This window comes from Haliotis cracherodii, unplaced genomic scaffold (assembly GCF_022045235.1).
Source record: "Haliotis cracherodii isolate W230 unplaced genomic scaffold, xgHalCrac1.p SCAF_16, whole genome shotgun sequence".
In the NCBI taxonomy this organism is placed as follows: Eukaryota; Metazoa; Mollusca; class Gastropoda; order Lepetellida; family Haliotidae; genus Haliotis; species Haliotis cracherodii.
In genome coordinates, this window is record NW_027266271.1 from 4,379,879 (window position 1) to 4,406,695 (window position 26,817).

Here is a 26,817-nt window from a genome sequence, read left to right on the forward strand (position 1 = left end):
ACATCATTGCCATAGATCCTGTATTTTGGCTGCCATCACACTATAACAAATCTTCATATTTTCAACAGAAGTCATCTTCATTGTCAACTATCCATAATAACTTGTGATACAAACAGTTTCACATTCCAAAGCCTCTTGCACAGGCTGGAAAACCTCACTACTTTTAATCACATTCTCAATGAGAAGCAGATAATTTGGGAGATGGGTGGGATTACTGATGATGTAATATGATGATGAGGCAGTATTCTAAACAATTCTTAAAAATGATAGCTATTGTTTGATAGTCTTACAATTACAAAGACTCCTGTTTCCTTCCAAAATTAGTACTTTGGGGGTACAAAATAGTTCCAAAGAACATTCTCCTAACTGTTTTGACCAATAATAGATATGTACATTTGTTTTGAGTAGAAGAGTTGCCTCCAGCTGCCCAATTTGTAACTTTATGAAACCTAGGCGACTGTGGTCCCACGTGACCTCACAGTCCCTTCCACTGGCCTTGACATCATTCCTCTGACTTGAATCATGATCACTAGCCGTTAAAGGGCAAGAAAAGTCAACACAGCAACTTTGAGGATTTTAATACTTTAGGGCATACTTAATCACATTTTAGGGCATACTTAATCACACTTTAGGGCATACTTAATCATATTTTAGGGCATACTTAATCACAAATGCTTGACTAAAATTAAATTTGTAAAATTATGTAATAAAGACAATAAAAAAACGACATGTGAAAACGTTCCCCAAAGGAAAACTATTTTCCAGTAAGGGGATTTGGTTTAAGCTGCTTAACATGCCATGCAATTTCAGCGATACCTACATGTCCAGCATCTTTTGTTATGGGTACAAATTCACCTTAGCATGGTGATGGGTAAGACAGTAGAGGATTAAGGGGGGCATCTCACATGAGATACAGTAAATGGTGAATATCACAATACATAACGACACAACTACTTGGTGAACTCTATTCACATACACTGTACTGAGTGAAAACTTCTAAAATATACATAAATGAGTGAGTGAACATATTAGTAAAATCTAAGTATATTTGTTACATTTGTATACCATACTGAATTACTCCTTACTGCATTCACTGCTTACCTTACGACAACAAAAGATAGCGCTCAGCGATGGTCTTGGGTGAAAAAAAATGTTTCTGTTGACAACTCCTTTTTGCATGGACCATTGCTGCTGTCATGTGACCTTGTTGACAAGTTACCTTCCTCACATCACTGCCTGTCTGGGCAAGCTTAAAAAACAATCTTTTGAGGTTTTCAAGTGAGCTAATCGCGTCGCCTTGGAAGACTGGTTCACCCATGCACCTTAGGTTTTTGAAGCAAAAAGTGGGGAGGCAAATCTGCACCTGGTGGGTACTTAAACATAGTAATGCAGGACAAGTATACAAATGTAAAAAATGATTAGACTTTACCAAATATTTAACTTATTTTACTAAGAAGAAGAACAAAACTATTGGCAAAGGGTCCGACCAAATCCTGTTCTCTCGACCCATGTCCAACATGGCTACTTAAGAGCTGCCAAAGCGTCCTCATACCAACCATCACGGCCATCATAACCCAATCACTGTCTCAGTGCGAGGTTCCCTCTTCTCTAAAGGCAGCATTGATAACTCAACTCCTCAAGAAGAAAACTTCAAGATATTCTAAAAAACTATTGCCCAGTTTCAAACTTGCCATTTATTTCAAAGGTGATTGAACGTGCGGTAGCATCATGTCTTCATGACCATATGCATGCAAATAACCTAGGTGAAATTATGCAGTCAGCCTACAAGACTGGTCACATCTTGGAAACAGCCTTGTTGCGTGTGCAGAATGACCTACTTCATGCTGTCAATTCTCAGGGAGCTGCAGTTCTTGTGCTCATAGACCTATTGGCTGCTTTCGACACTATAGATCATTCCATTCTACTGACAACACTCGAATCATGAGTTGGCATAACTGGAGATGCCTTATCTTGGATTGCTTCATATCTCTCAGGACGCTATCAATTTGTCATCATTTATGGAGTAAGAACAAAGAAGTATGAACTAAACTTTGGAGTGCCTCAAGGCTCTGTCCTTGGCCCAATACTTTTCACCATCTACACCCTACCAGTAGGAGATACAGCAAGATCTCACTACCTAAACTTTCATTCGATGCTGATGATACACAATTGTATCTGGGATTCCGACCGTTGACTACATCATCAGTCAGCATTACCTTCAAAGCAATCTCAAGCTGCATAGATGACATCAGATGCTGAATGAGAAGCAACTTTCTGAAACTTAATGATGACAAAACTGAGCTCTTGATTATCAGCTCTAAACAGATGCAGTCCAAAGTATAAGTTCCTGGTTCGAAAACTGGGGACTGTACGGTTGAGCAAAACTCTTGTGCCCAAAATCTAGGTGTGATCATTGACTGTAAGCTCAGTCTGGATAACCATGTAAGCAGTACGTGCAAGACAGCTTACTTTCACATCAGGAACATCAGACAGATAGCAAGATATGTAGACACAGCATCAGTCAAGTGCCTAGTCCATGCATTCATAACATCAAGACTTCACTATTGTAATAGTAATAGCAACATCATCTGGATAGACTACAGCGTGTGCAAAACACTGCTGCCAGACTCATCACACGGAAGTCAATGCGTGAACACATTACACCCGTCCTTAAAGAGCTGCACTGGCTACCTGTGAGACTCGTGTTCAAGCTGATCATGTTTGACTACAAATCAATCCTCGGTTATCCTCATTATAGCTCCAGGAACTCACTGCCCTTTACCAACCTGGACGAACACTGAGATCTGCAAATGGAAGGCGGGTATACTTTCAGATGTCCAAAACCTCAATAATTCCCACCAAAAAAACCACGACACATTTGTCAAAAACCTGTGAAGCAGAAAAAGTACAGAATAACACTGTAACAGTAGGCTTAGTTCAATTTTTTTTACAGATGGAACATAAGAATTAAAGGGTAACTTCTGTACACACTTGTTAATAAGGATGACAGCGAAAGCTAAAATCTTTACCTACTGTGTCATCCAGCCACTGGGCGTGTCTCCTACGACCTGCGCGGGAAGTAGACTGGCTCTGTACAGGGCAAGGTCATTATTTGTGTCGAGGGTTACCTGCAGGGCTACTACCAGAGGGCCAAAACTGTACACGCCTTTGATGTCTTCAAGAGCAGCATCACGAAGATAATGAAAAGCAAAAACTGTGTTGGACCTCCAAAAGCATCCTTCTATGATCGTTTTCATAGAACAGTTACTTTGTAACGCCATGGTAGAGGTTAACGCCCTGATCTTGTGAGGATTAATTTGGATCAAGTTTGGCGATCTCATAAGCCTGAAGGATGACTGAATGTAACCATAAAGATATGGTGTTGCGACTAACTTTGGTCGTGGATGCAGGAGATACGGGCATGAATAACTGTTTCCTCCAACCATGCCTAGTTTTGAGTGATGGAATGAAAACTCATAGTGTGCGTACGGGGCACAAGAGGAGTTCACCCTCATCTTCAAATCCCACAATTGTAGAAATTGGTAGAATAGTGAAGGAACGATCAGGTTGGCCTGGTAGTAGATTTTTTGCTATAAAATCACAGCACAACCTGAGATGTACCGCTCCATGCGTACCATGCTCAAACGGACACGGGTGATATTGATTGAATGTAACTTGCTCAGCTGTGATGCAGTGGCTAATGTACTGCATTCAAATCCCATGCAGGGGGATGGAAATTGGCATTCTGATCCGTAGAAGGGCCTGTAGTTCCTGGGCCTTAGTCATTTTTTTATTTCCCAGAAATGGCCAACACCGAATTAAACGCTACCAATTACATTGTCATGGTGCTACACTTCAAGTGTCTTTGATACGCAAGTGTAGGAGGTATTCAGCTAGGAATTGAAGAGATGTGGGATCTTGATTCTTTACCTTAAAAGGTTAGAGATTTTTGCCACTTGTCATTGTATAACCCTCTGGTAGAGGAATGATGTGTCAAAACAATTTCCTTAGCTGCCCGCTCCGAATAACCTACAAAGACCTTTAAAAGATGAACCAAGTGTGCAGATAAAAACTGTCTGGCGTTGGGTGAGGTAGTTTGCCGTGAGGGTGGATGAGTAAGTTGGACCACGCTAAAAAGTGAAGTGGATCGTCTTTGAAGATTATTTGAGGTTAATGAACCACCTCTTCGTTGGCCAACAAGGCGTGTTAATGTGCCAGATTGATAGCTGCATACAGGTCTTGGCAACTTATGTGCAGAAACCCTGCAACACTGACAAGAGTGTATGTGGCTATTGAATAGAGGGTAGCAAATTGTGGTCTACAAGTTTTTGTAAAAGTTGAAAAAATCAAGTATGAGAGCTTCTAGTCGAGTTGTGCCTTACCTGGACAGACTTGAAAATAGTGTTTGTAAGTGATCCACTCTCCGCTCCCATGTAGAATAAAAGCACTCGTCAACAGATAGCTAAGATACGAGACGCCACATTAAACAAATTCAACAAGAGTAATATCGCCTAGCCAATGTTTAGCCAATGTTGAATGTACATCGCTATACGGGAGTATTGCAGGAAAGTTTACAGATCCCTCAGGATGAGACCAATCACTGCTGAACGCTGAGGAAAATCTGCGTTGTATGCAGGAAATCTTTTACCACAAGTGGTTTAGACAATTGTCTTTGGTCTCAATCAGAACTTCTTGTAAAACCAGTGGGAAAACCAAGCTAAAGTGATACAAGCCTTGTGGCTTTACCTCTGCCACGCCCTTTACCTCGAAGGAAATCTGATCCTGACCTTCCTTGAGGGATGAGAGTCTTGGCTTATAATTGCCAACCTGCCTGCCCGTTGGGAGGAACTCTTAGAAATGTGCTCAAATGTTTTGAGCGCAGTGTCATACCTAGCGTAATTAGGCTGAAAAATAAAATAAAATTGGTTCTTAGGCAATAGCTTTTGAAAATATTTGGCGGCTATTTTTTTTGGGGGGGGGGGGGGGGGGGGTTGTGTACAAATTTTTAAGAATCCAAATGCGTAAATAGCTGTGTATAAGGCGCGTTTACATAACTAGTATTAGGAGGCTTTCGGGGGAGAGGGCGAAGTGATCGGAAGATTGCACAACTCACCCTTATTTACAGCACCCACGGTCATATTACCGCTATAGATGCCTTGAAACGAACTTTAATGTATAGAGAATGAATATATATCATAAATGCCATACATTGAATCGCTGAAAGTCATATTTGTTGTAGTTTGACTATTATATGTCAACATAAAGTTTTTGCTATCGCGGGCGCGGGAGTATCGATGGTGATTGCTCAAATTCTTCCATAATTCTTCTATAAGAAAACAATTCCGGCAATGGTGATCAGCTTCGCTTTAGGTTATTAATTTATTTCACATACATATACCGGCAGTAAAGCTGCAATTAACATGATTTTGGAATAAATCATTCCTGATAAAATAATAGTTTCACATACAATTCTTCTACTCATTGTATCAAAATTCTTTAAAATTATATTATTGGGTAATGTTTTACTGTATCACTGGTAGATTCCAAGAAACGTGTGTACAGCTGATTGCTACAATACGAGACAAGACGCACGGTAATCTTAATCTCTGCATATAAAAGAATGCCAATCAGAGCAGGAAATACAATTTAATTGGTAAATCATCATCATGATCATGTCTAGTGATGTTTTATCTCATATTTCAAATTTGTATTGGCCAAGTTTAATTGTAATAATCTGTTCACTTCCCTGTATTCACTCAAGGGATATGATGTAATTTTTTTCTGCGGAAGACAAACACGTTTTCATTGCAAATGTGGGGATTTTGTATGCACTAGTGATGTGCTTCATTCAGATTCGCTTTATTGACGGGGTATATAAATTAGCATCGATTTACCACTTATTTTACGAGACATATACACATGTAATTGTAAATCTTAATCTCTGCGTATGAAACGTTGTCCCGCATACAGTACACAAATACCATTGAATTTGTATTTGAATACCATCATCATGTCTTGTGATGTTGTATCGCAAATTTAATGTTTTCATTGACCAAATTTGCAAACATCAAAACAAGCACACAAACTCCTATTGCCGCCATGACCATAACACATGAGATGTGCAGTAAAGCAGTGCACATGAAAAGGGAAATAACTGCACGTTATATTGGATTGCACTTTTTTTTAAAAGTATTGTAGCATTTCACTGTTTTGTTTGTTTTGAAAATGGAAATAAAAACTAAACGTTCGGCGGTGCCTCAGAACCAAGAATATTTTTTGTTTTGGCCTTAGATAATTTAGTGTATGTGTCGACGATTTGTTCGTTGAACAGAACGCTAGTTGATCAAGGTTGACGTAAGAGCCTGCGCTTAAACTTGGAATCCAAGTTGGACAGCTCAAGCCCTTGTGTCAAGGTAATCTCTGCTAGTGCGGCCCTGAGAGAGTTCCTCATGTGGTCAATTTGATGCTGTTGGAAGTCAACCACAGTTTGGAAGTGATCGAGACGGTTAGGATTATCTTCCATTAGATCTTGATATATAGCACGGGTTGAAGAAGCCAGTGCTGACAAAGGTTTAAGCCTGATTTCTGTTTCAATAAACGCAAATCTGGTATCTTGTACTTAAGTGTACGAGCCTATCATCCTTTGTAAATCCTCATCCAAACTATGAGCGTGATCTGCCACCTAAAAAGGATGAATAGGAAAATCATCTTTCCTGATTTTTGAAGGTTTGAATGATGGCGCAAGTGTGAGTCTGAGAAATCCTGGTCCAGTGCCTTCACCATATGTGTCAACATTGGATCCACCGGAATCGAGGTGAGATGTGATCATATGGTATCCTTCTTATCAACCCCATTACCAGAGTGAGGAGCAACTGACACAAGACAGTCTGCTAGCCACTCAGGCATTAGTGCTAAGCTAAGATGTGTATTCCACTCAACAGAGGAACCCCCCTCGTCATTTGGTAAGCCTGAAGAATCGGAATGATGGTGACGTGCTCTCCTAGAAGGCGATCGGCTTCTACTACAGTGAGTAGCCCCTCCTATTCCAGAAGGCTTTGAAGAAATGCCTGGTGAGAAGGCCTAATGCGACAATATCCACGTACATGCTGGAGTATTGGCGCTAACCAAGGGCATATGCATTGTAACTTAACGCACATTAGACGTTTGGTAAACTGTGAAGACGCTAATGCATGCGCAAGAGATGTAGCTGACAGTGAGGTTTCAGTGAAATCATGCATGAAGTGATCAGTAAATCGCACAACTAACGTGATTTACTGCAACCAGGGTAAGATAACAATTTTTGACGCCTTGAAACAAACTTTAGTTGACAGAGAATGGATACATATACCATGTATACAGTAAACTATGGTTATAATGAACTCAAAGGGACCACTCAGTTAAATCATCATAACCGTAGTTCGTTATAAGCATACATATACAGCAAATGGATGGGACCCAAAAGAGTTTGTTATATCCGCCAGTTCTTTATATGCGTGTTCGTTATAAACATAGTTTACTGTGTCAGAAATGACATACTTTGCCTTCTTAAAAGCCATTTGTTTTTTATGAGGGCGGGAGCCTTGATGGTGACTGGTTATATTGTTCCATATGTAATAAGTATCCAGCAATAGTTATCAGCTGATGGTTATTATTATTTGAAATATATACGGTATTCGACATAATAATCAATGGTGCATATAAAACACGAGTGCGTAATATGCATGAATAAATAAGTCTTGTGTACACACAACATTGGAATATATTATTCTTGATAAAGTAATTCTACCTAATTATTGCATCAAAATTCTTTAAAGTACATTATCAGTATCTGTTCTGTTTATGCCGGCAAAAAATGGCAAAGACCGGTAAATGTTTAGTGCGACGGTCCCAGTGTCCGGTAGAAAGAATGTAAGAAAAAAATAACTTCAACCGAGTCTCTGTCTGCAACAAGGTGTTTAATCTTTGTTCACTCAACTCTAAAATCAGTCCGTGTTTCTCTTCCACACAGAAAGGAAATCCCAGTTTTCTAAAAATAAACTGGAATCAAATCATTCAGATTACATCTTTATATCTTTGGTATCTAGAAACAACAAAGCTATAGTAATCAAGTAACAGATTTAAACGATATTTTCCGAATGAGTGCAGAACCACGTGCACACTCATGCGCAGTGATGACTTCGCATTGCACCATTGCCATTGGCTAATTTGCATATCACAATCATGTGACTGAACTTTAGTGTGTTTGAAAACAAACGCGCTTATTCTGAAAACAGAACAGACTGGCCTAATGCAAGCCTTTGGTGAGCTTTAGATATTGTTTTTCAAAATAATATAGATCTAGATATGCTACCACAAATGCAAAAGGTGCATGACAAAATATTTTTGGCACCATGTGCTGTCATCGAAACCTACAGAGAGCTAATGCGATGATGTCACTTTAACGTGTAAATATCATATGTATTGTCATGCAACTCACTGTCGCAGTTGTAGTAGCGTATCTATATAATTATGCAAAACAATATGCAAAGCGCCCCCAAATACTTGCTTTAGTCTGTTCTTTACTGATTTCTGAAAAAGCTTGTCTTTACTGATTTCTGAAAAAGCTTGTTGGTTTACAAAGAAGAGAAAAGTCCGGTGACGTGATATGCAAATTAGCCTGTGGCAGTGGAGCGATGCTAAGTCACCACAGCGCCGGAGTGGGATCCAATGTGAACAAAGAATAAATATGCAAATAGTGATAGTTTTTCACATTTCATGATATTTTCTCAATGAATCTTACTTACACAATGTAAGACATATGTTTATCTAAATTGATAGGCTCGTCAAAAATTAGATGAAATACATATGCAATATCTTGAATCTAAGATGTATATATATATATATACGTCTTTGCTTGAATTGAGATGTGACGAATCATCTGAGAGGACCTATGCTGACTGCATGGAACTCTGGGTAGGAGGGTGAGCCACGTGTAACTGCCAGCTCTGATACCTTCGTTACGTAACATTGTGATAGGGGCTGTTGCTGAGAGGAGCCTGAGCATGAGTGTACAGCTGTAATAATGGCAGGCAAGCAGATGACACTGTCATCATTCTTTGGGGGCAAAAACAGTACGCTCGGGGACGGAGGGTCTAAATCACCTTTTAAAAGTAAGAAAATTGTCTAGTAGACTGACAAAGATACTGGTGATTGTAGTAAAATAATTGCTCAAAAACGTAAACTTGATTTAACGACTGAGATGGGGTCAGATACGTCAACTGTCAGTTGTCAAAAGGCCAGCCAAGCTAAAATTTGGAAATTTAATTCTGAATGGTTGCAGGAATGGCTACGTTATGAAGAGGAATGAGGTACAATAATGATGTACTGCAAGATATGTGAGGCAGCTTGTAAACAAAAAGGATTTACAAAAGGTTGCATTAATATGAAGAAGTCGGCATGGAAAGAGCATCGCGATAGCGCGGCACATCACCATGCTGTTACCACGATGTATCAAAGAACTTCCATGGCAACTCATATGAATGTGGCAATGGAAAAAAATGATGAAAAATTGACTGTGATGATGAGAACTGTATTGTTCATGGCAAAAGAAAATCTTGCTACTAATAAATTTTCTAGTCTCTTGGATTTGCAGGAAAAAAATGGATGTACCAGTTTAAGTGGTGTGGTATATACACATTCTGATTCAGTGGAAGAAATGGAACATGCTTTAGTTAAAAGCACTAATTATTTCTTGGTAATTTTACGGTACACAGTGGGACGGCCGAGTGTGTCACAGAGAAGGTTAAAGAGGTGTTAGTTCAGTGGAACATTCCTATCGTAAAAGTTATCGGTCTTGGATCTGATGGCGCAAGTGTGATGACTTGACTGCGAAGTGGGGTCGGTGTTCGACTGCAACAAGGTGGCAGCCCTTTCATGATTCTTGTGCACTGTATCGCCCACAGGGTGGCTTTAGCATCCGCTGATGCAGCCAAAGTATCTAAGACTATCGCTATAGAGAAACACTGAATAGCATTTACAAAACTGTAGGAATATTCAGCGACGAGATATGCCAGATGACGTGAACTGTCAGAGGTTCTTTCTGATTCCGATTTGTCAAGTGTAAAACAGCCGTGCAGTGTGCGTTGGCTGTCCGTAGGGAGGGCTGTTACGGGGACGAAAGATAACTGGCCAGCACTTGTCATGGAAATAGAAGCAGCAGCAGAGCGAAATAATGGTGCAGCAGTCAACATCCAGAAAAAAATCAAAACCTACTCATTTATTGCAACAACCTACATGCTATCAGATGTGTTGTATCATATGGACAAACTTGTCACAATATTGTGAGAAATAAACCCTAGTTTATTTTAATTTAAACGGCAATGCCATGGCATCTGATTTACTGTCCATTTATTTAACAGTCAAGGGGAGACAATCCAGACTGTCAGTTGCTGATTATGCTGTAAGCGGTATTTGTTTTTTATTGTTGCAAGGGACACGTCACAGGCGCCAAACGTAACTTGCAAACTACACGTTGTGCAGAAATTTGGTGATTTTTCTCAATCTGTTTGTTTAAATTCACTCAAAGAAGAATGTCTGTGAATAAAAAAGGTGAAGGAAACGAACAGCCAAGTCAAACCTGTCACAATATTTCAGAAAAACAATCTGAATCTCGGCATGATAATGCCAATTTTGAACTCAACCTGCAACTCATTGCAAAGATTGCTAAAAACACCAGGAGAAAATGAGCAATCATTTATTGACAACATCACAAACGGTGTATTCCGTGGTGTGAAAGTTACATATGCAGATGCATGTTCGGTGCACACTTTTCAAAATTCACGTGCAGGCTTCATCGATGAATTGTGCAGTACATTAGATGCCAGATTTCCTGAATACAGTCTGTCTACCCTTACTTGTCTTGACAAAGTCCTGAACCCATCTCACTGGGAATAACTATGGAAGGGATTCCCTAAATCAGCTGATTACCCATTTCAGTCCTGTGATTGGTACAATAAATAAGGACGTCACATATATCATAGATGGCGACCAGGCCAACCGTGATTTCGCCAGCTACTAAAACTACAGTTGTGGGACTTGGAACACACACACTTTAACAGAATTGTCGAGTAATCATGGCTGATTATGAGGATATTTATCCAGATTTTGCTGTTTTCGCAGCTGTAGCCATGACGATACCTGTCAGCAGCGTACCAGCCGAACGCGGCTTCAGTCTACAAAACCGCATACATATGGCAAGTCATAATGGCCGGTCCAATGTCCGACTGACAAAAAACGGAAACACTGATTATTGGCTAAGTTTTAACCAAATCACCGGTAGATTGTGAGAAAACATGTGTACAGTTGCTTACTGTTTCCGGCTTAGTTTACAAGAAAAAAGGCTTAGTTTATGAGAAAGTACACACAGTAATCTTAATCTCTACATCCAAAACAATACCTAGTAGAATTTGAGTGATGTTTTATCTCAAATCTCAAATTTGTCTTGAGCAATACAATGACGTCACATCAAAACACATAACTGCTTTAAACAGAACATCTGAAACTTCATGGGGAGGCAGCGTAGCTCACGGTCCGATAAATCTGATACAAGTGACCATTCCTGTCTTCAGGAAACGACAGTCGATGCAAATAGGAAAACCCGAATAGGTGACAGAAATAGAATGAGGTAGCCCCAAACTAGAACTTACCTAAGAGTAAGAGCGAATGTGGAACGCAGTAGAGCCCTCTAATCTGGGGTGATAAACACCAGAGAGTTTGACTGCCCCCATTTGGGGTATTGAAGAAATGGCGGAGTCGGCATCAACATCTACGACCATTCCTGAGAGCAAATGTGGAACGCAGTAGGGCCCTCTAATCGGACAATAAGTGGCGTTGGCGTTGGCGTTGACTCCAACATCTACGATCTAAGAGCAATTGAGGAACGCACTAGAGCCCTCTAGTCTGGGATGATAAACACCAGAAAGGTCAACAGACCCTGCTCAGGTTATCAGAGAATCAGTGGCGTTGGGGATTGGTGACCTGTTGGGCCACAATCAGGCGACCAAAACTGTGAACGCCGATGACACCTTCAAAGGCTACATAAGGGAGATAGTGGCTTGCGAGGACGATGTCAGATCGCCAATAACAGCCTTCCATGATCGACTTGATGGAGCAGTTACTGTGAACAGCCATGGTAGATGTGACTGCCTTGATCTCATGAGGGTTGTTAGCATTGGGTGGGTCCAATCAGGCAACTTTATAAGCTTTCCAAAGCCACAAGGAAATTGTATTCCAGCTGACATCCAACTGTGACAAGAGGGGTACAGCAGTAGTCAGAGCCAGTGGGAACACCATCATCTTCTTAAGATCATAGAAGGAAGACGAGTGGTTCGAAGGCAGCTGTCTGAAGAACCAGGAAAACTACGCAGATCTTCAAAATGTTTTCGGGTATTTTCATCATTCTCCGATCGACTGAGACGGTAAGCACAGAGTTAATGGCAACCAGGTACACAGAGATGGTAGAGCCCTTCAACTGACGTGTGCTGCGCAAACTCCAGAAAATGCGGTGACGCTGTCAATGGAACCTGGCGTCTGTCATAGCAGAGGGCCTTTGTCGACACACAGTCCGTGTGAAGATGGATGTTAAGCTAAAGCAAAATCCTTACTACATGTCCAGGCTGACCACCAAATCAAAGAAGCGTAAGGTCTGGTTTAGCAGGGATGGAGAGTGGAAGACCACATCTTGATGATGTTGTCCATGGATATGATCAACAGGGCTTGACCTAGAATACTCTGCCAGCAAGTGATGGCTAGGACAAGCGCTTTTATCTTGAGGCTGTTTCTGTGCCAATGGAGTTGATCTTCGGACCGCAGCAGGTCACAACATGGGATCCCAGAAGCACTAGCCACTGACAAAGTGGAAGTGGCAGTGGTAGAGTGGGAAGCCATGGTAGATGAGGTCGTCTACAAGACTTCAACATTGAAAAGTCAACAACAGGGGTCTCCAATCATGTCCTGTCAGGACCTTTGCTTTCATAACTATACCCATCAGTGCGTGAAAAGATGCTTTTACCTTTGCAAGCCTCTGCTACTGAATCTGCCAGTTTTAGATTCCTGTTTAGCTTAATGCCCAAGTATGTAGTGCTTGATGTGACAGTTATCGTCTCATCTGTTATACACCATGACACATCTGGGACGTGGGTGGACACTTGACCATATATGATAATTTTACATTTGGAAGGATTATCTATTATCTCCATTTCCTGGTATACATTGTTATTGTTTTTTCACCATTGACATTGTGAAAAGGCAACAACCAGTCCTGGCAAATTGTCAGAGAGCAGTGCCCCTTTAAGACATCACAAAACAGTAGAACCAATTGGTCTATCCATGTACTGTTCATTTGATTTCAAAAGTTCACTACGTATGTTATCTTCTCCTTTTATTTGCTTTGAACTCTTTTATACAAGTGTGAATTTCATTTGCATTTATCGGTTTATTAAGTCTGTCACATATTTGCTAATCTCCATGACATCTCTCTTGATGAATTATGCAGAGTGCTCAGAGAAGATATATTTGATTTGTTTAAGTGTTGAAAAATGCCTGAAGTGGGTTGTCATCTCCTCAAGATCAGGAAAAACAGATTCCTTCTGAAATGGAAGTTCTAACTTTATCTAATAGTTTCCAGAATTTTTTAGGCTCATGTTTTGATAGAGTTTCCACTTGTTTAAGCTGATTTTGTAACTTCTGAATTACTTTTTGTATTCTTTTTTGGCAGTAAGGGCTGTTTTTATGTAAAACAATGTTTACTTTAGCTATGGAATATCCTTGTATTATTGGTTTTCGGCTACTTACAAAACATTCAAAGCTTTCTCACAAAAAATCAAATTAACAACTGTCAAACGTCCCGCTCACCTATACAACATTTGATCTTAAAAACAAGCTATCATCTGAGTATTTACAATACCTGTGTGACTTCACACCCCACATTATAGTGTGAACAATCGCGATAAACATGACCGTCCAAAATGTATGATGTCCCTAAACATATAATCCGATGATATAAACAAGTACCGTATTTTCTTGAGTATAGTGCGCACTTTTTAAAAAAAACAACTACAGCTGTGTAGAAGGGGGTGCACATTATACACAAATTAATGAGTTTTGATGTTTTTTCCCCCATGGAAAGACATTACCGTGAGCACGTAACACCGGAAATACCATGTCAACAAATCCATACTAAAGTACGCAAATTAGTCATGTAATTACACTGTCCGCCTATAAAAAGTGTTCTCTGTATATCTGGACTTATGTTTGAAACTTATTTTATTAATTTTATTCAAAACTCCTTTTAATATTGTTTTAATTAATATCGGCGAGATCGTGTGTGAAGCGATCGGAAGATCGCACAACTCACCGTTATTAACAGCAACCACGGTCAGATTACCGCTACTGACGCCATGAAACAAACTTTAGTTGGCAGAGAATGGATACATATATCATAAATGCCATACTGTGACTCGTTAAAAGACATATTTGTTTTTGTTGGATGATTCTATGTCAACACGTAATTCTTGCGATCACGTGCTTTGACGGTGACTGGTCAGACTGGTTCCATGTAAAAAAATAATACCCGGCAATAGTGATCAGCTGCTTCGCTTAGGGTTATTATCATTTTAAATATGTTTAGTAAAAGCTGCATCTAAATTAACAAGATATTGGAATATATTATTCCTGATAAAAAAATAGTTTCAGATACCATTTTTGCCGATCCTTGCATTAAAATCCTGTGAAGTTATATCATTGGGTGTGTCTTGACCAAATCACCGGCAGATTCCAAGAAAACGTGTGTACAGCTGATTGCTGTGTCCGGCTTAGTTTACGAGAAAATACACATGGTAATCTTAATCCCCGGATATAAAACAATGCCTAGCAGAACAAAAAATACAATTTAAACGGTAAATCAACATGTCTGGTGATTTTTTATCTCAAATTTAGAATTTGTACTGACCAAGTTTCTCATCACCCTTTTGTTTGCCAGACTTTGCTAAAGGAGTACGGTGTAAAAAAAATTTCTGCGCTTGGTATTCAAATTTTTTCCCCAAAAAATATTGAATCCGCTAGAGGGGGGTGCGCATTATACATGGGTGCGCACTATACTCAAGAAAATACGGTAAAGTGAAACATAAGTTTTGTTGAGATTAAATGCTAAATATATTTGTGGTAGCAATAATAAATTATGAATGTTTGCATTATATTTAAATGTTTTGTTTCTTCCAGTTAAATTATTGTTTGATGGACTGGGGTATCAAAATACGTCATCTGGTCCATTTCCCTGCAAAATGCACAAGAGTATAGGTATAGTAGCTAACTTAATCTTTTTGTTCAGGTGAGCATTAATGTTTGAAAGAAATCTTGTTTATCCTACTGACAACTTTGTATTTCCTGCATCCCTGCACAAAAAAGTGAACTCACCATGAAATTTTGCTGAAGAGGGGCCCAACAGTACATGCAAGGGATTGGCTTCAGGTCTTTCATCATCCGCAGTGAGCATGTTTGGGGAGGAAAGTTGACACCGCTGACTACTTCACACTGAAACAACATCCATTACATATAAGACACTGCTGTGAGCATGGTTAGTGTTATCAGGATTATTATTAATCATAAATTTAGAGCATATCCTTTCTGTATTCAGCATGAAAACACAATCAACATGATAAATAAGTAAACCCTGTCATAGGCCTATACATACCAACTGTAGTCAATTTCTAATAATAAATATGCCAAATACTCTGTAAACAAGATTGTTTGTACATATATTTCACATGTGTTTTAGCCCCTTACTGTTGAGCACCAGGCAGGGTAACAACAAGGACCATCTTTTAACATCTTTGGTATGACGCATCCGGATTTCGAACCCACGACCTTCTGCCCTCTGGGCAAACGCTCTAACACTAGACCACGGTGGCAGTCTGTACTTATTTATAGTTAATTTTCATGGATTTCTTTCAATATATTTTCGCTTCACTAACTCACTGCATTGACCAAGTTTAAATGGACAGCACATGTGGTATGCAGCACATGAGCAGTACATGTTAGTGATGTTACTGTATTAACTGTAGATGGATAACTCTATAAGTAAACTTCACACTAGTGTAAGGGCAGTTTATCTTTTCGCCTAACCAATGATATATCTATGGTCATGTCTTAAAATATAGGTTCTGTGATTCAGCGTAATGGAAAACCACAGGGACGTCCGAAGCTAGGCGACAGGATCGTTCATTCCAGGTTGCTTTGTTGATGTTTTACAATCGGTACATAAAGTGTTGTCATCGATGTTTGAGTTCCTAACTTAAGACATTGCATATATACTCACACGCAAGTTGTTTTAAGCAAGTAGGTAACAAACACAGAACCATTAATTGATACGAGTTTTAGCATGTAGTGAAGCCTGATGATGTTATCAATATTTTGGGTTGCATTTTGGAAGCCCTGAGTAAAAAGGCAACATAAAAAACGAATAGCCAAAACGCACCATTTCAATGAATATGTGGGTATCATGCACCCATTTCTCGCGAAATCGAAAATGCGCGAACTGTCACGAACTGTAGTGGGTATAAAACTGTGGCCGATTCTTGGACCTACCACTCCTTGGTCAACAATGCCACGCCTAACTCAAATTCGGAGAAACCAGACTTTCGGACGTTTGGAAGCTGGAGATTCTGTCCAAGATGTTGCCCGTCATTTCAACGTTAACATAACCACAATTTACCGTCTTCTGCATCGATACAATGCTACACAGACCACAGATGACCTTCCTCGGAGCGGCCATCCTAGGGTCACCACACCTCGACAAGATCGGCAGATTACCCACCAACACCAGCAACATCCGTTCGTAACTGCAAGTGAAAGTGCTCGACAGACGATAGGAACACATAATCGACACTTAGCCGGGACATTGTGAACTGATTCTCCGTTCTAACAACCTCAGATGTCGCCGACCAGCACGTCGTCCTGTTCTCCAACCACGGCATCGACAAGCACGACTTCAGTGGGCACAGGGTCATCACAATTGGCGTCATCGTGAGTGGAGGCGTGTCATCTTCTCTGATGAAGTTGCTTTTGTGTCTCCCATGCAGACAGAAGAGTCAGAATTTGGCGGCATCGAGGTGATCGTTTCGTTGACAAAAACGTTGTGGAAATGGATCCATGGGGTGGACCTAGCGTCATGATATGGGCATTTTTGTTTGTTTGTTTGTTTGTTTGTTTGTTGTTTTACGCCGCACTCAGCAATATTCCAGCTATATGACGGTGGTCTGTAAATAATCGAGTCTGGACCAGACAATCCAGTGATTGATATCATGAGCATCGATCCACGCAATTGGGATCTATGACATGCATCAACCAAGTCAGCGAGCCTGACCACCCGATCCCGTTAGTTGTTTTACGACAAGCATAGTCCCCTTTTACGGCAAGCATGGGTTGCTAAGACCTATTCTACCCCGGAAGATATGGGCAGCGATTGGACTTAATGCGAGACTTGGACCCATGTGCTTTCTGAATGTTGGTCAAGGTCGGGGACACAGCGTCACTGCTCAGCGGTATATCGACCAAGTGATCAGACCCCACGTTGTTCCATTTTTTGCACAACATCCACAACACATTTTCCAGCAGGACAACGCTTATCCCCATGTCGCCAGAGCTACCATGGCCTTTCTGCAACAACACAACATCCGTGTTCTACCGTGGCCAGCCTTCAGCCCTGATCTGAACCCCATCGAACACTTGTGGGATGAGGTTCAAAGGCGTCTGCACAATGTGCGCCCAGTCCCTACAATTGCCAATGAACTATGCACAGCAGCTCTGGATGTATGCAGGAGGATCCCTAGAGCCTTCACAAATTGTCTGATCCACTCAATGTACAAAAGATGTGTGGCAGTGATCAATGCTTATGGTGGTCACACTATGCATTGACTGACATTTTGGGTATTGACCCGAAACTGTGTAAGCCTTAACATTTGAAAAAAACAATTATGTCATCTGCCTTTTAGCCCATTTAACTGTCTTCAGTCAAATTTTTGTCAATCTTGCCCTATTAGTATTTCTTGTCTTTACTGTTGAAAATAAATAACATGTATACTGCATACTCGACTTGCGTTTCTTTTGCGTGTGAGTATATTTTAATAGTATACGTTTTCGTAGTTAAGGCTTATTATCACAGATTAGGCTATATGCATGCATTTCATTACAGGGTCTAGGTGATAGTAGGCCAATGTGAATGTCATATGCCGCATGAAAAAGTTGGTCAGAAAATGATAAAACTTGACAGCAACACAACTTTTTGTTTGGTATATTACTGAGATGGGTGACAGAAAAATATTCAAGACATTGTGAAAGAAACTGATACTAACAAATTTTGTCATTAACTCCACTCCAAGATTTATCTTGGATTCCAAATTTAGTGCCCTTGGAAGGCATTTTTAGAAATACCAACATATATGTGTTTGAAACAAAGTTCATAATAAAATTTTAAAATGGTTTCTATAAGTGATGACTGGGGCGTAGTTGGAATAAAAGCAATAAAAGCAATAATTACACTAATGAAAGCCTGTAAAGACCACCCTAGTACACCTAAATACAAACTACTTAATTGAGAACATATTGGTTATCAAATGATAAGAAAAAGGATAGGCAGAGGATGCTGGGGAGCTCAGTTCTCAGGCGTCTGTACAGGCCAATGTCAAGCAGCAATGTGATTGTACGTGATTGCCACTTCCAGTCATGTGGTAGCTGTAGGAGGAAGGAAGCCACACAACTAGTGGATACAACAACTGCTGTACCCAGACCTCCAACAGCTCCGTCTCCTAGGTCAGAAAAATAGCAGTAGAAGCATTAGGAATGCAGGAAAAGAAAAACTTCATGTTTTAACCAAATTTGCGAATGGCAAAACAAGCCCACAATTAAAAATCACCCACAGTGCCTTGGCTAATTGACCCATAATGCATTTCAGGCTAGGAGTTTTTTGATAGTCGCCATATTAAAGAGGTTTCAGGCATGACATATTTTGTTTACCCACCCACCACCCTTTCTACAATCATCTGCATGTTATCATTTAATACATTTTCTCACCATAGTCTATAGCCTTCAATGTCAATTTGGAACTATTGCTGGTTTGGACTTCAAAACATTCTCCCACCTTGATAAACTGTTAGGTGATTAGCATTAGACAATGGAAGCCAAAACTTTACAGTAATTAGCACTGATAGTTGATAGTTATGGACAAATGGAAGCAAGGATGAAATTATCACAGATTGGTTATTGGCAATGGACAATGGGCAAATGGGAGACCAGATTTTTTCAGAACTGATAGGTAAAAGAATGGAAATAGCAATGGACAAATGGAAGACAGCTACATCATCAGAACCGACAAAGATCAGGGCAGTAAATTCCAAGCACTGGGCAGATAGGTTCCCTGGCCACAGTTCATGGCTGGCTGGTGTCTCCTGATGTCAATGGCTTCTTTTAGTTTTCTTTGTGGACTTTGGTGGTTTCCCACATGATGTTATGATGTTGGTTCTTGAGGATGTGTTCGGAAATAGCAAATTTCAGATTTGTTGACAGAGGTATTGTGTTCTTGAAGTTGAGGGGTCTGAGGGTTTCTCTAAAAAAACTGGTGGCCACAATTCCAGGGATCTGGTATATACATCCTCGGGGCTTGGGACTTACACTGCTCTTTCCTCTGCCATTGCTTGTAGATTGGCTGCTAGAAAAGTTGACATCTGTGTTGGCTTTGTTCTTGAAATCTGATAAGTGACAGGGCCTTGGTAGGGTATGGTGATTCTGATGGGCGATGTGGCAGGTTTGGGTCTGGGATGGGAGTTCTTGCGGATGGTTTTGAGACAAGGTGGACAGGTTAACTGTTGAGGGAGGTGAAGGTTTCCTGGAGATGGTCCAGTTCACTGCTGAGGGCATCAGGGTGGCAAATGGATTTGGCACGTTGTGTCAGGGTGACGATGATGGCTTGTTTTATCTGGGGATGGTGGCAGGAGTTGTAGTGATCTGTGTGTGTTGGCTTGAGCTACGCTGATGTTAAAACATGTCGTAAGATAAATTTGTTGTAGGTGCATGAGGGGTACATGGGGTTTAATGCGTCCCTCGTGAGGTTTCATACCACTCGCCTACACCTTGTTATATAAAACCTAATAAAACGCATAAAACCCCTTGTAACTCTCATGATCATGCTACAACTTATATTGTACCTTCAGCGCACCAAGATTAGTTATGGGTGTCTGTTATTTTACCCATCAATCATGACCACTGTCCCCTGAACCCCCACTTTTGAAAGTCAAGGTAAAACCCTGCCTAGGACACATCCTTTATGTTACTACTTAGCCCGGGGGTCATTGGCAATCAGTAAGATAAACAAGAGTCATCCAAAGATGACATATCCCCCCGACATGGCATGTCGGTAAACTGTGTGTACCTTCAAATGTATTTAGATTGGCAAGGAAAACATTTTCCTTGATGCCAAAACCAGAAATATAATGAAGGTTATTAAATATTGGTTCATGTAGCTCACTTTCTAATGATCTCATGAAATTGTAATAACAATAACTTCGCAGATTCGCATATGAATAGCTCTGTAGTAGCCTCATGACACAAAGGCATAAAGAGAATGTACTAGCTTATGTAGCTCACATCATATATAGTATATGATATCGGTAAATAGTACACCTTAGAAAAAAATGTTATTGCATGTATAAGACAATAGTATTTATGTAAGCCTACCATCATTTATGAATGGATATCTAAGTGATCTTGTGATCTGACCAGTATGTGTCCAGTGTGCCTGTCTGGAAGCTTCCATCTGGCAGATTGGTGTAGATATGTTAATAGCAAAGGCACCACTACATAACCTGCTTGATAGGTGTAAAAACTTTCGAGCAGCTAAATTGTATGGTTCGGGAGATATGGTCCTGACAAGAGCACTACCCTCAAATTTCATAAGTTCATCATATTTCCATGGAAACGACAAAACGAGCCTGATTGTTAAGTGTACAAAGTTTTGCGAAGCTAGGTTGTACGGTTTAGAAAATATGCTCTGGACAAGAGCAGTACCCTCAAATTTAGCAAGTTCATCATATTTCCATGGAAACGAAAAAACGACAAAAATATTAAATTCTAAAAATCTCTAAATAGCAAAAGGCACTTCTACTGAGCCTGATTGTTAAGTGTACAAAGTTTTGCGAAGCTAGGTTGTACGGTTTAGAAAATATGCTCTGGACAAGAGCAGTACCCTCAAATTTCCCAAGTTCATAATATTTCCATGGAAACAACAAAAATATAAAATTCTTAAAATCTCTAAATAGCAAAAGGCACTTCTACTGAGCCTGATTGTTAAGTATACCAAGTTTTGGGATGCTAGATTGTACGGTTTAGGAAATATGCTCCGCACAAGAGAACTACCCTCAAATTTCCTAAGTTCATCATGTTTCCATGGAAACGACAAAAATAAAAAATTCTAAAAATCTCTAAATAGCAAAATGCACTACTACTGAGCCTGAGTGGTAAGTCTACCAAGTTTTGTGAAGCTAGGTTGTACGGTTTACGAAATATGCTCCGGACAAACAATGATTACAGACGGACGGACATACTGATGGCTATATCCCCCCCCGTCATTATTTGTCGGGGGATAAAAATTCATGTTGTCATGGACCAAATGGCAAAACAAGCCCACAAACTCAAACTGCCACCATGACCATGAGCATAACACAAGATGCACAGTAAAGCATTGCGCTTGTAAAGGGAAGTAATTGCACAACATATTAGATCGCATTATTTTTAGTATTTCACTGCCAGGGTCATGTGATTGAGACGCAGAATTTTTAACGATCTTAAATTATTTAAAATGGAAATAAAACCGAACTTTATCATGATGCGGTGGTGCCTGAGAACCAAGAATATATATTTAAGCCTGATATTACTATTATTAGAACTGAGTGCTGAAGCTGCAGACTAGATCTTTACATTGTATGGAAGAGAAATAGCAAAACATACCACCTGTCGTCGGAGTAGTGTAAGAGATAATACATCATATCTTTGGCTTTGCAAGGCACTTCTTACCCTTCTTGTAACGGGAACATGACTAAAGGTCTCCGGTGCAAGTAATGGTTGAAAGGGCTGTTGTTTCATCCATACATTCTGTTTTTCAATTTCATCAGAAATATGTTTTCTGTTTGCAGAAAATGATGTCTGAAAATGAAAAAAACACCATTGTTATTACATGTATATGTATGAGCGAATATCAAAAGCAATATATTTATCACATCAAACTTAGAAACTTGAAGTGTAGTGGGTATCATCATGTTATCTTCCTAACTTGACAGGACCCTGTGAGAAGTCAACACAAGTGCACTAGCAGTGCTAGAAACTAACAGTTGTAGTCCACTTGTCCTTAAAATGATAACATATAACAAAACCCTTAAAAATGGCAAATTTCTACTAGTCCTTATGATACCATAACTATTGGGCAGTTTGGCAAGGACTATTGGACTAGCGCCAATTTCTAACGCTGACTAGCATGACTAGCCCATGGCAAATATAATGTTAATTTTATATTTTTGTTTGTGCAGTGATCAACAGAGCCTTTCACCTATTATTAACATTGATGTCTACACAACACAGGGCTCAAAGTTGCGAGTGATTTGGTCGCATTTGCAAGTGAAGTTTGAGAAATGCAACGAAATATTTTAAAACACTTATCTCTTGGCGAGAAAAAAAATCAAGTCAAGAAGCCTCGAGTCCCCAGACACAGCAGGCCGGTCGACCGGCAAAGCCGTAATCACGTCAAAAAAGTATATAATTTCTTGAACCTACTGGTCATATCATTCATTTATTAGATCTCGGGCATTTCACAACGTATGAAATACGTATTCCATTTCTATTTATCCTTTTCTATCGCTAAATTAAAAACAAATATTCACTATTTCCCACACTGTTATTGAAAATAAAAGTCTTGGACACACACTTCAAGTTTGACAACCAGTCCACATCGGACATGTCAATGAGCAAAATAAAGTCGTTTCAAGCAAATCTTTGAATATACTATACAAAGTACGTAATATATAAAACCAATAAAAATATATCTAAAAGTTGTCAAACTTACATCTAAACTATTATTTTCATCTTTGTGTGCGATCGCGTGTAATGTAAGTCAAATGACATCTCGGCTTTCGTTGCCTCGAATTCTCGGCTCGGACACGATGTTTATGCCAAAACATATGCATGAAAAAAATCTTTGTCACAGCTCGTAACCTAACAAGATTCATCCATAAAGTCCATATTTTTAATATAAATCGCGATTTCCTGCTTAAAACGTTTAGAATAACACTACTCAACAAAATCCTTTCGTCAAAATCTGAAAATCATCGTACACAAGTAAAGACTCAAGGTTGTTTTTTGATTGGTCACATGCTCAAATTTGACCAATCGCGAACCTTGTAGCAGATTTCGGCAAGCAAGTGTCATTAGAAACCAATTTTTATCCAATATATTTTTATGTTTCAACAACAAAAATATTCCAGGCGCGGTTACTGTCATGTAGATGAAAAATAAGCTTCCTAATGGTGTGTCAGATTGCAGTCTTCGATGTCTGAATTATTCATATGAAGCTTCGAAACATAGTTATTTCTTCATGTTACTTTGCGGACATCCGCTGTTATCGAGAAATGGGTGAAGACAGATACTATTTTTAACTATTTTAAAAATAATTTGCCAATACGTAAACAATGAAAATAAAAAAGAAATAGGTAAGTGTATTTTATGAAATCTTATATTTGCTGCAAATCGTCAAATATTCACTTCCTTCGTCCATAATCTGGACGTTATGAATGTGTAAGCTTATATTTCTTTTATTTACAACGAACTTAATTAAATTGTAAATGCATTATTCAAATAATGTAATAAACATAGCTTTCATATGTTTGAACAGTAGGATAAGACTTTTAAATGGTGTATAACATGTAGTAGCAAAGATGTTTACAAGCAGATATATTCCTGGATAATTGTTAGCTTCATCTGTCACACAACAGTCTCTGGGATCTTTCAATTGACACGAATCAGTGACAAGTTGAATAAAGTCAATTTCACTGACATTTTGATTTTTTCAATCTTACAAGACTTTGTTTCAGGTTAAACTCAGGTTGAAATTGATTAGTCACATCTACTCATCCGGCATACACCATTGTGTACACGCTCGATCCATTATCATTTCATATTTGACAGTTCTCAAAACAAACATATATTTGAGAGCCAGCTAATATATAAATGCTAAATCATTTAACATTGTTACTATTGCAATATTGTGTTTAACCCGTGATGTCTGTGATGTGATGTTGTGCCCTGTTTCCTGGTGAACTGCAACTGTGTTCTATGGCTATGGTTTACGCATGTCAGAGAGTCTTCTTGCATAACGCCACTAGTGAACGGCTGCAGAAACAGACTATAGAATTCACGTGTCAACATGCTGATTCGGTTATGTCTGAAAGTTGTATTCTCAGCACTAATGCAAGGTCGTGCACTGACTGTCTGACCCCATTGGCCAATACACACCTAGAAGATATAGTGTATCTGCTTCCCCTAATGCAATGGGGGTGTGTAAATGGGGTCTACTGGTGAGTGTCACGGTAACGGAATAGCAAGCAATAGCGCTATAGTGCAGAAACTGGCACTGTATTGTTTCCCAGGTCGTGTATTTACTGCTCTCGACCCATACAAACTGTGAATATATAGTGCAAAGTCTTTGAATTACAGTTTGAAATGATGCACATGAGGAAGATAATTAATGGATGTTAACTAATTTCAAATCTAGAGATAACAAATTCTGTATTTACTATAAAGGAAGACGTTTCGGTATATATCCTTATAGCAAGAGACCATATAATTATCTATTTTATGGTCTCTGTTATACCGTTGTCAATCAAGGCTGAAGAATGAACAGTTATCAGCATCAGTAAGGTACAGTGTACATACTGCTGGTGGACAACGCAAGCAGGAACAGACTATAGCAATATCTTTTCGTTTACGCTTGTATCTTCAGCAATTCTGCATATAGAAAACATTGCAACTTGTATTACTAATCAACATCGTATTTGTGTTCTTGGATGCATGTGGAAACTAAAGCGGCTTGGCGGTTCTATTTAGTTTTATCAAAAGAAACATGGGCGCACAACATGGAGAAACAGACTATAGAAATCATGGGTGCACATTTTATCTGATTTGGCTATCGCTGAACGTGGTATTTTCGGCAAGGCGACTGTCTCGCGGGCGACAGATGTGGCTTGATTATGTGATGTCATATCTGCATTGCAGGAATTGGTGTGAATTCACAATACACACTGTCAATAGGAAAACATCGTGAAATAAACCAAGAATCACGCATGCATGTGATAGACTTCACAGTGTTTCTGTTTGCCTTAGACCATGCCTATTAGAGCTTGAGCCACAGTAAGGCTATAGCAAGACAGCACTAGCACTATACATGCTATAGAGGAAATAGAGCGACTGGCACCAGGCGATGCATTCAGTAAACAGATTTGTTGCACAGTTCCTGTATTGACTGTGTGGCCCCATCCTGCTCTCGACCGATACAAACTGTCAGCGACAACTGTAGTGCATTAGGTATGGATGACGACTTCTTTGTTTACCGTAAAGGTGACATTCATATATTCAGCGTTAAGTAAACAATGAATTGCGCATGCATATTACTCAAAGCGTGTCAACTTGCCTCAGACTCACAAGTATGTGTCAGCCGTGTGCATGTTGGAGCATGAGCCACGACAATGCTATAGCAACACAGGGGTAGCGCTATAGCGCATTTATTAAGCTGTTGGTAGCAGGCTCATCCTAGAGCCGCATACATGGGGAATTACAGTTAAAACATGATCCGACGGCCGAGAACACCAGATTTTTAAAAAGTATTATCCTGGGGTTTTTGACTGAAAGTTTCATATCGCTGTGCTCCCAAATTATTTTCCTATCGAAGCACGTATATACTTGTCATAATTGTATTACCACAACTTAAGGTAATAACAGACTGGTAATCCGTTCACTTGGTGTTCCGACGGGAGCAAGGTGACATTTTAACATGGTGTGCGCATACACAGGTTTTCATAGTTAGTTTCTGTATGGCTTTTCTACAGAAGTAGTACTCTCTGTCAGCGGGAAGGACGCAGTTTACCGCACTTGCATGAAGGAGCCATCACTTGTGTGTAAAACGCATATAACAGAACCAGGCACTTTGTACAACAGAATATATGGGGATTATTAACGTTTTGAGCAGGGTTTAATGCAGGAATTTGCATGTATAAATAGGAAACACCCTTTCAATCATACTCGAATCACCTATGTCAAAGGTGTTTATCTCATCAAAGATTTTTTTTCTAAAACAAATACAGTATCATTTACTTGTTCATCCCGTTTGATAATGATTGCAACATTTAATTCTGAATAAAGTATTCATTGATAAACCGATCAGGTCCCAAAGCTGAATTATCTTTTAAGTTTATTTGTGGCCCTTTGGATTATTCGGGGGGCACGGGGGGCCCAGTCGTCTAAGGCGCCGTGATTGGCAGTGCAGAGTTGTGTCCCTTGAGCAAGCCAGAAACCTGTGATTGTGGGTTCGAATCCCGGTTCGCCCCGATTAGGTTTCTCCCGTGCTCATGGGTTTCACTGAAGTGGTAAACGTCTGAGACCTGCATCACTTCAGGCTTTCCTCCCACATTTAGCTGACATGTTGCGATATAACTGTAATACTGTTAAAAGCGGCGTTAAACACAACTCACT

General features: G+C 39.7%; 1 protein-coding gene across 2 annotated transcripts in view; it reads right to left on the minus strand.

Moving 5' to 3' along the window:
- The window catches only part of LOC139463736 (histone-lysine N-methyltransferase EZH2-like), a 177,779-nt gene that overhangs the window by 125,643 nt on the left and 25,319 nt on the right, over positions 1-26,817 (minus strand). For both annotated transcript variants that reach the window (XM_071244986.1, XM_071244987.1), the window contains exons 3-4: positions 22,099-22,227; positions 15,451-15,567 (exon numbers count right to left, since the gene is read on the minus strand). In XM_071244986.1, the coding sequence (XP_071101087.1) occupies positions 15,451-15,567; positions 22,099-22,227 (246 nt within the window). The remainder of the gene's footprint in view (positions 1-15,450; positions 15,568-22,098; positions 22,228-26,817) is intronic.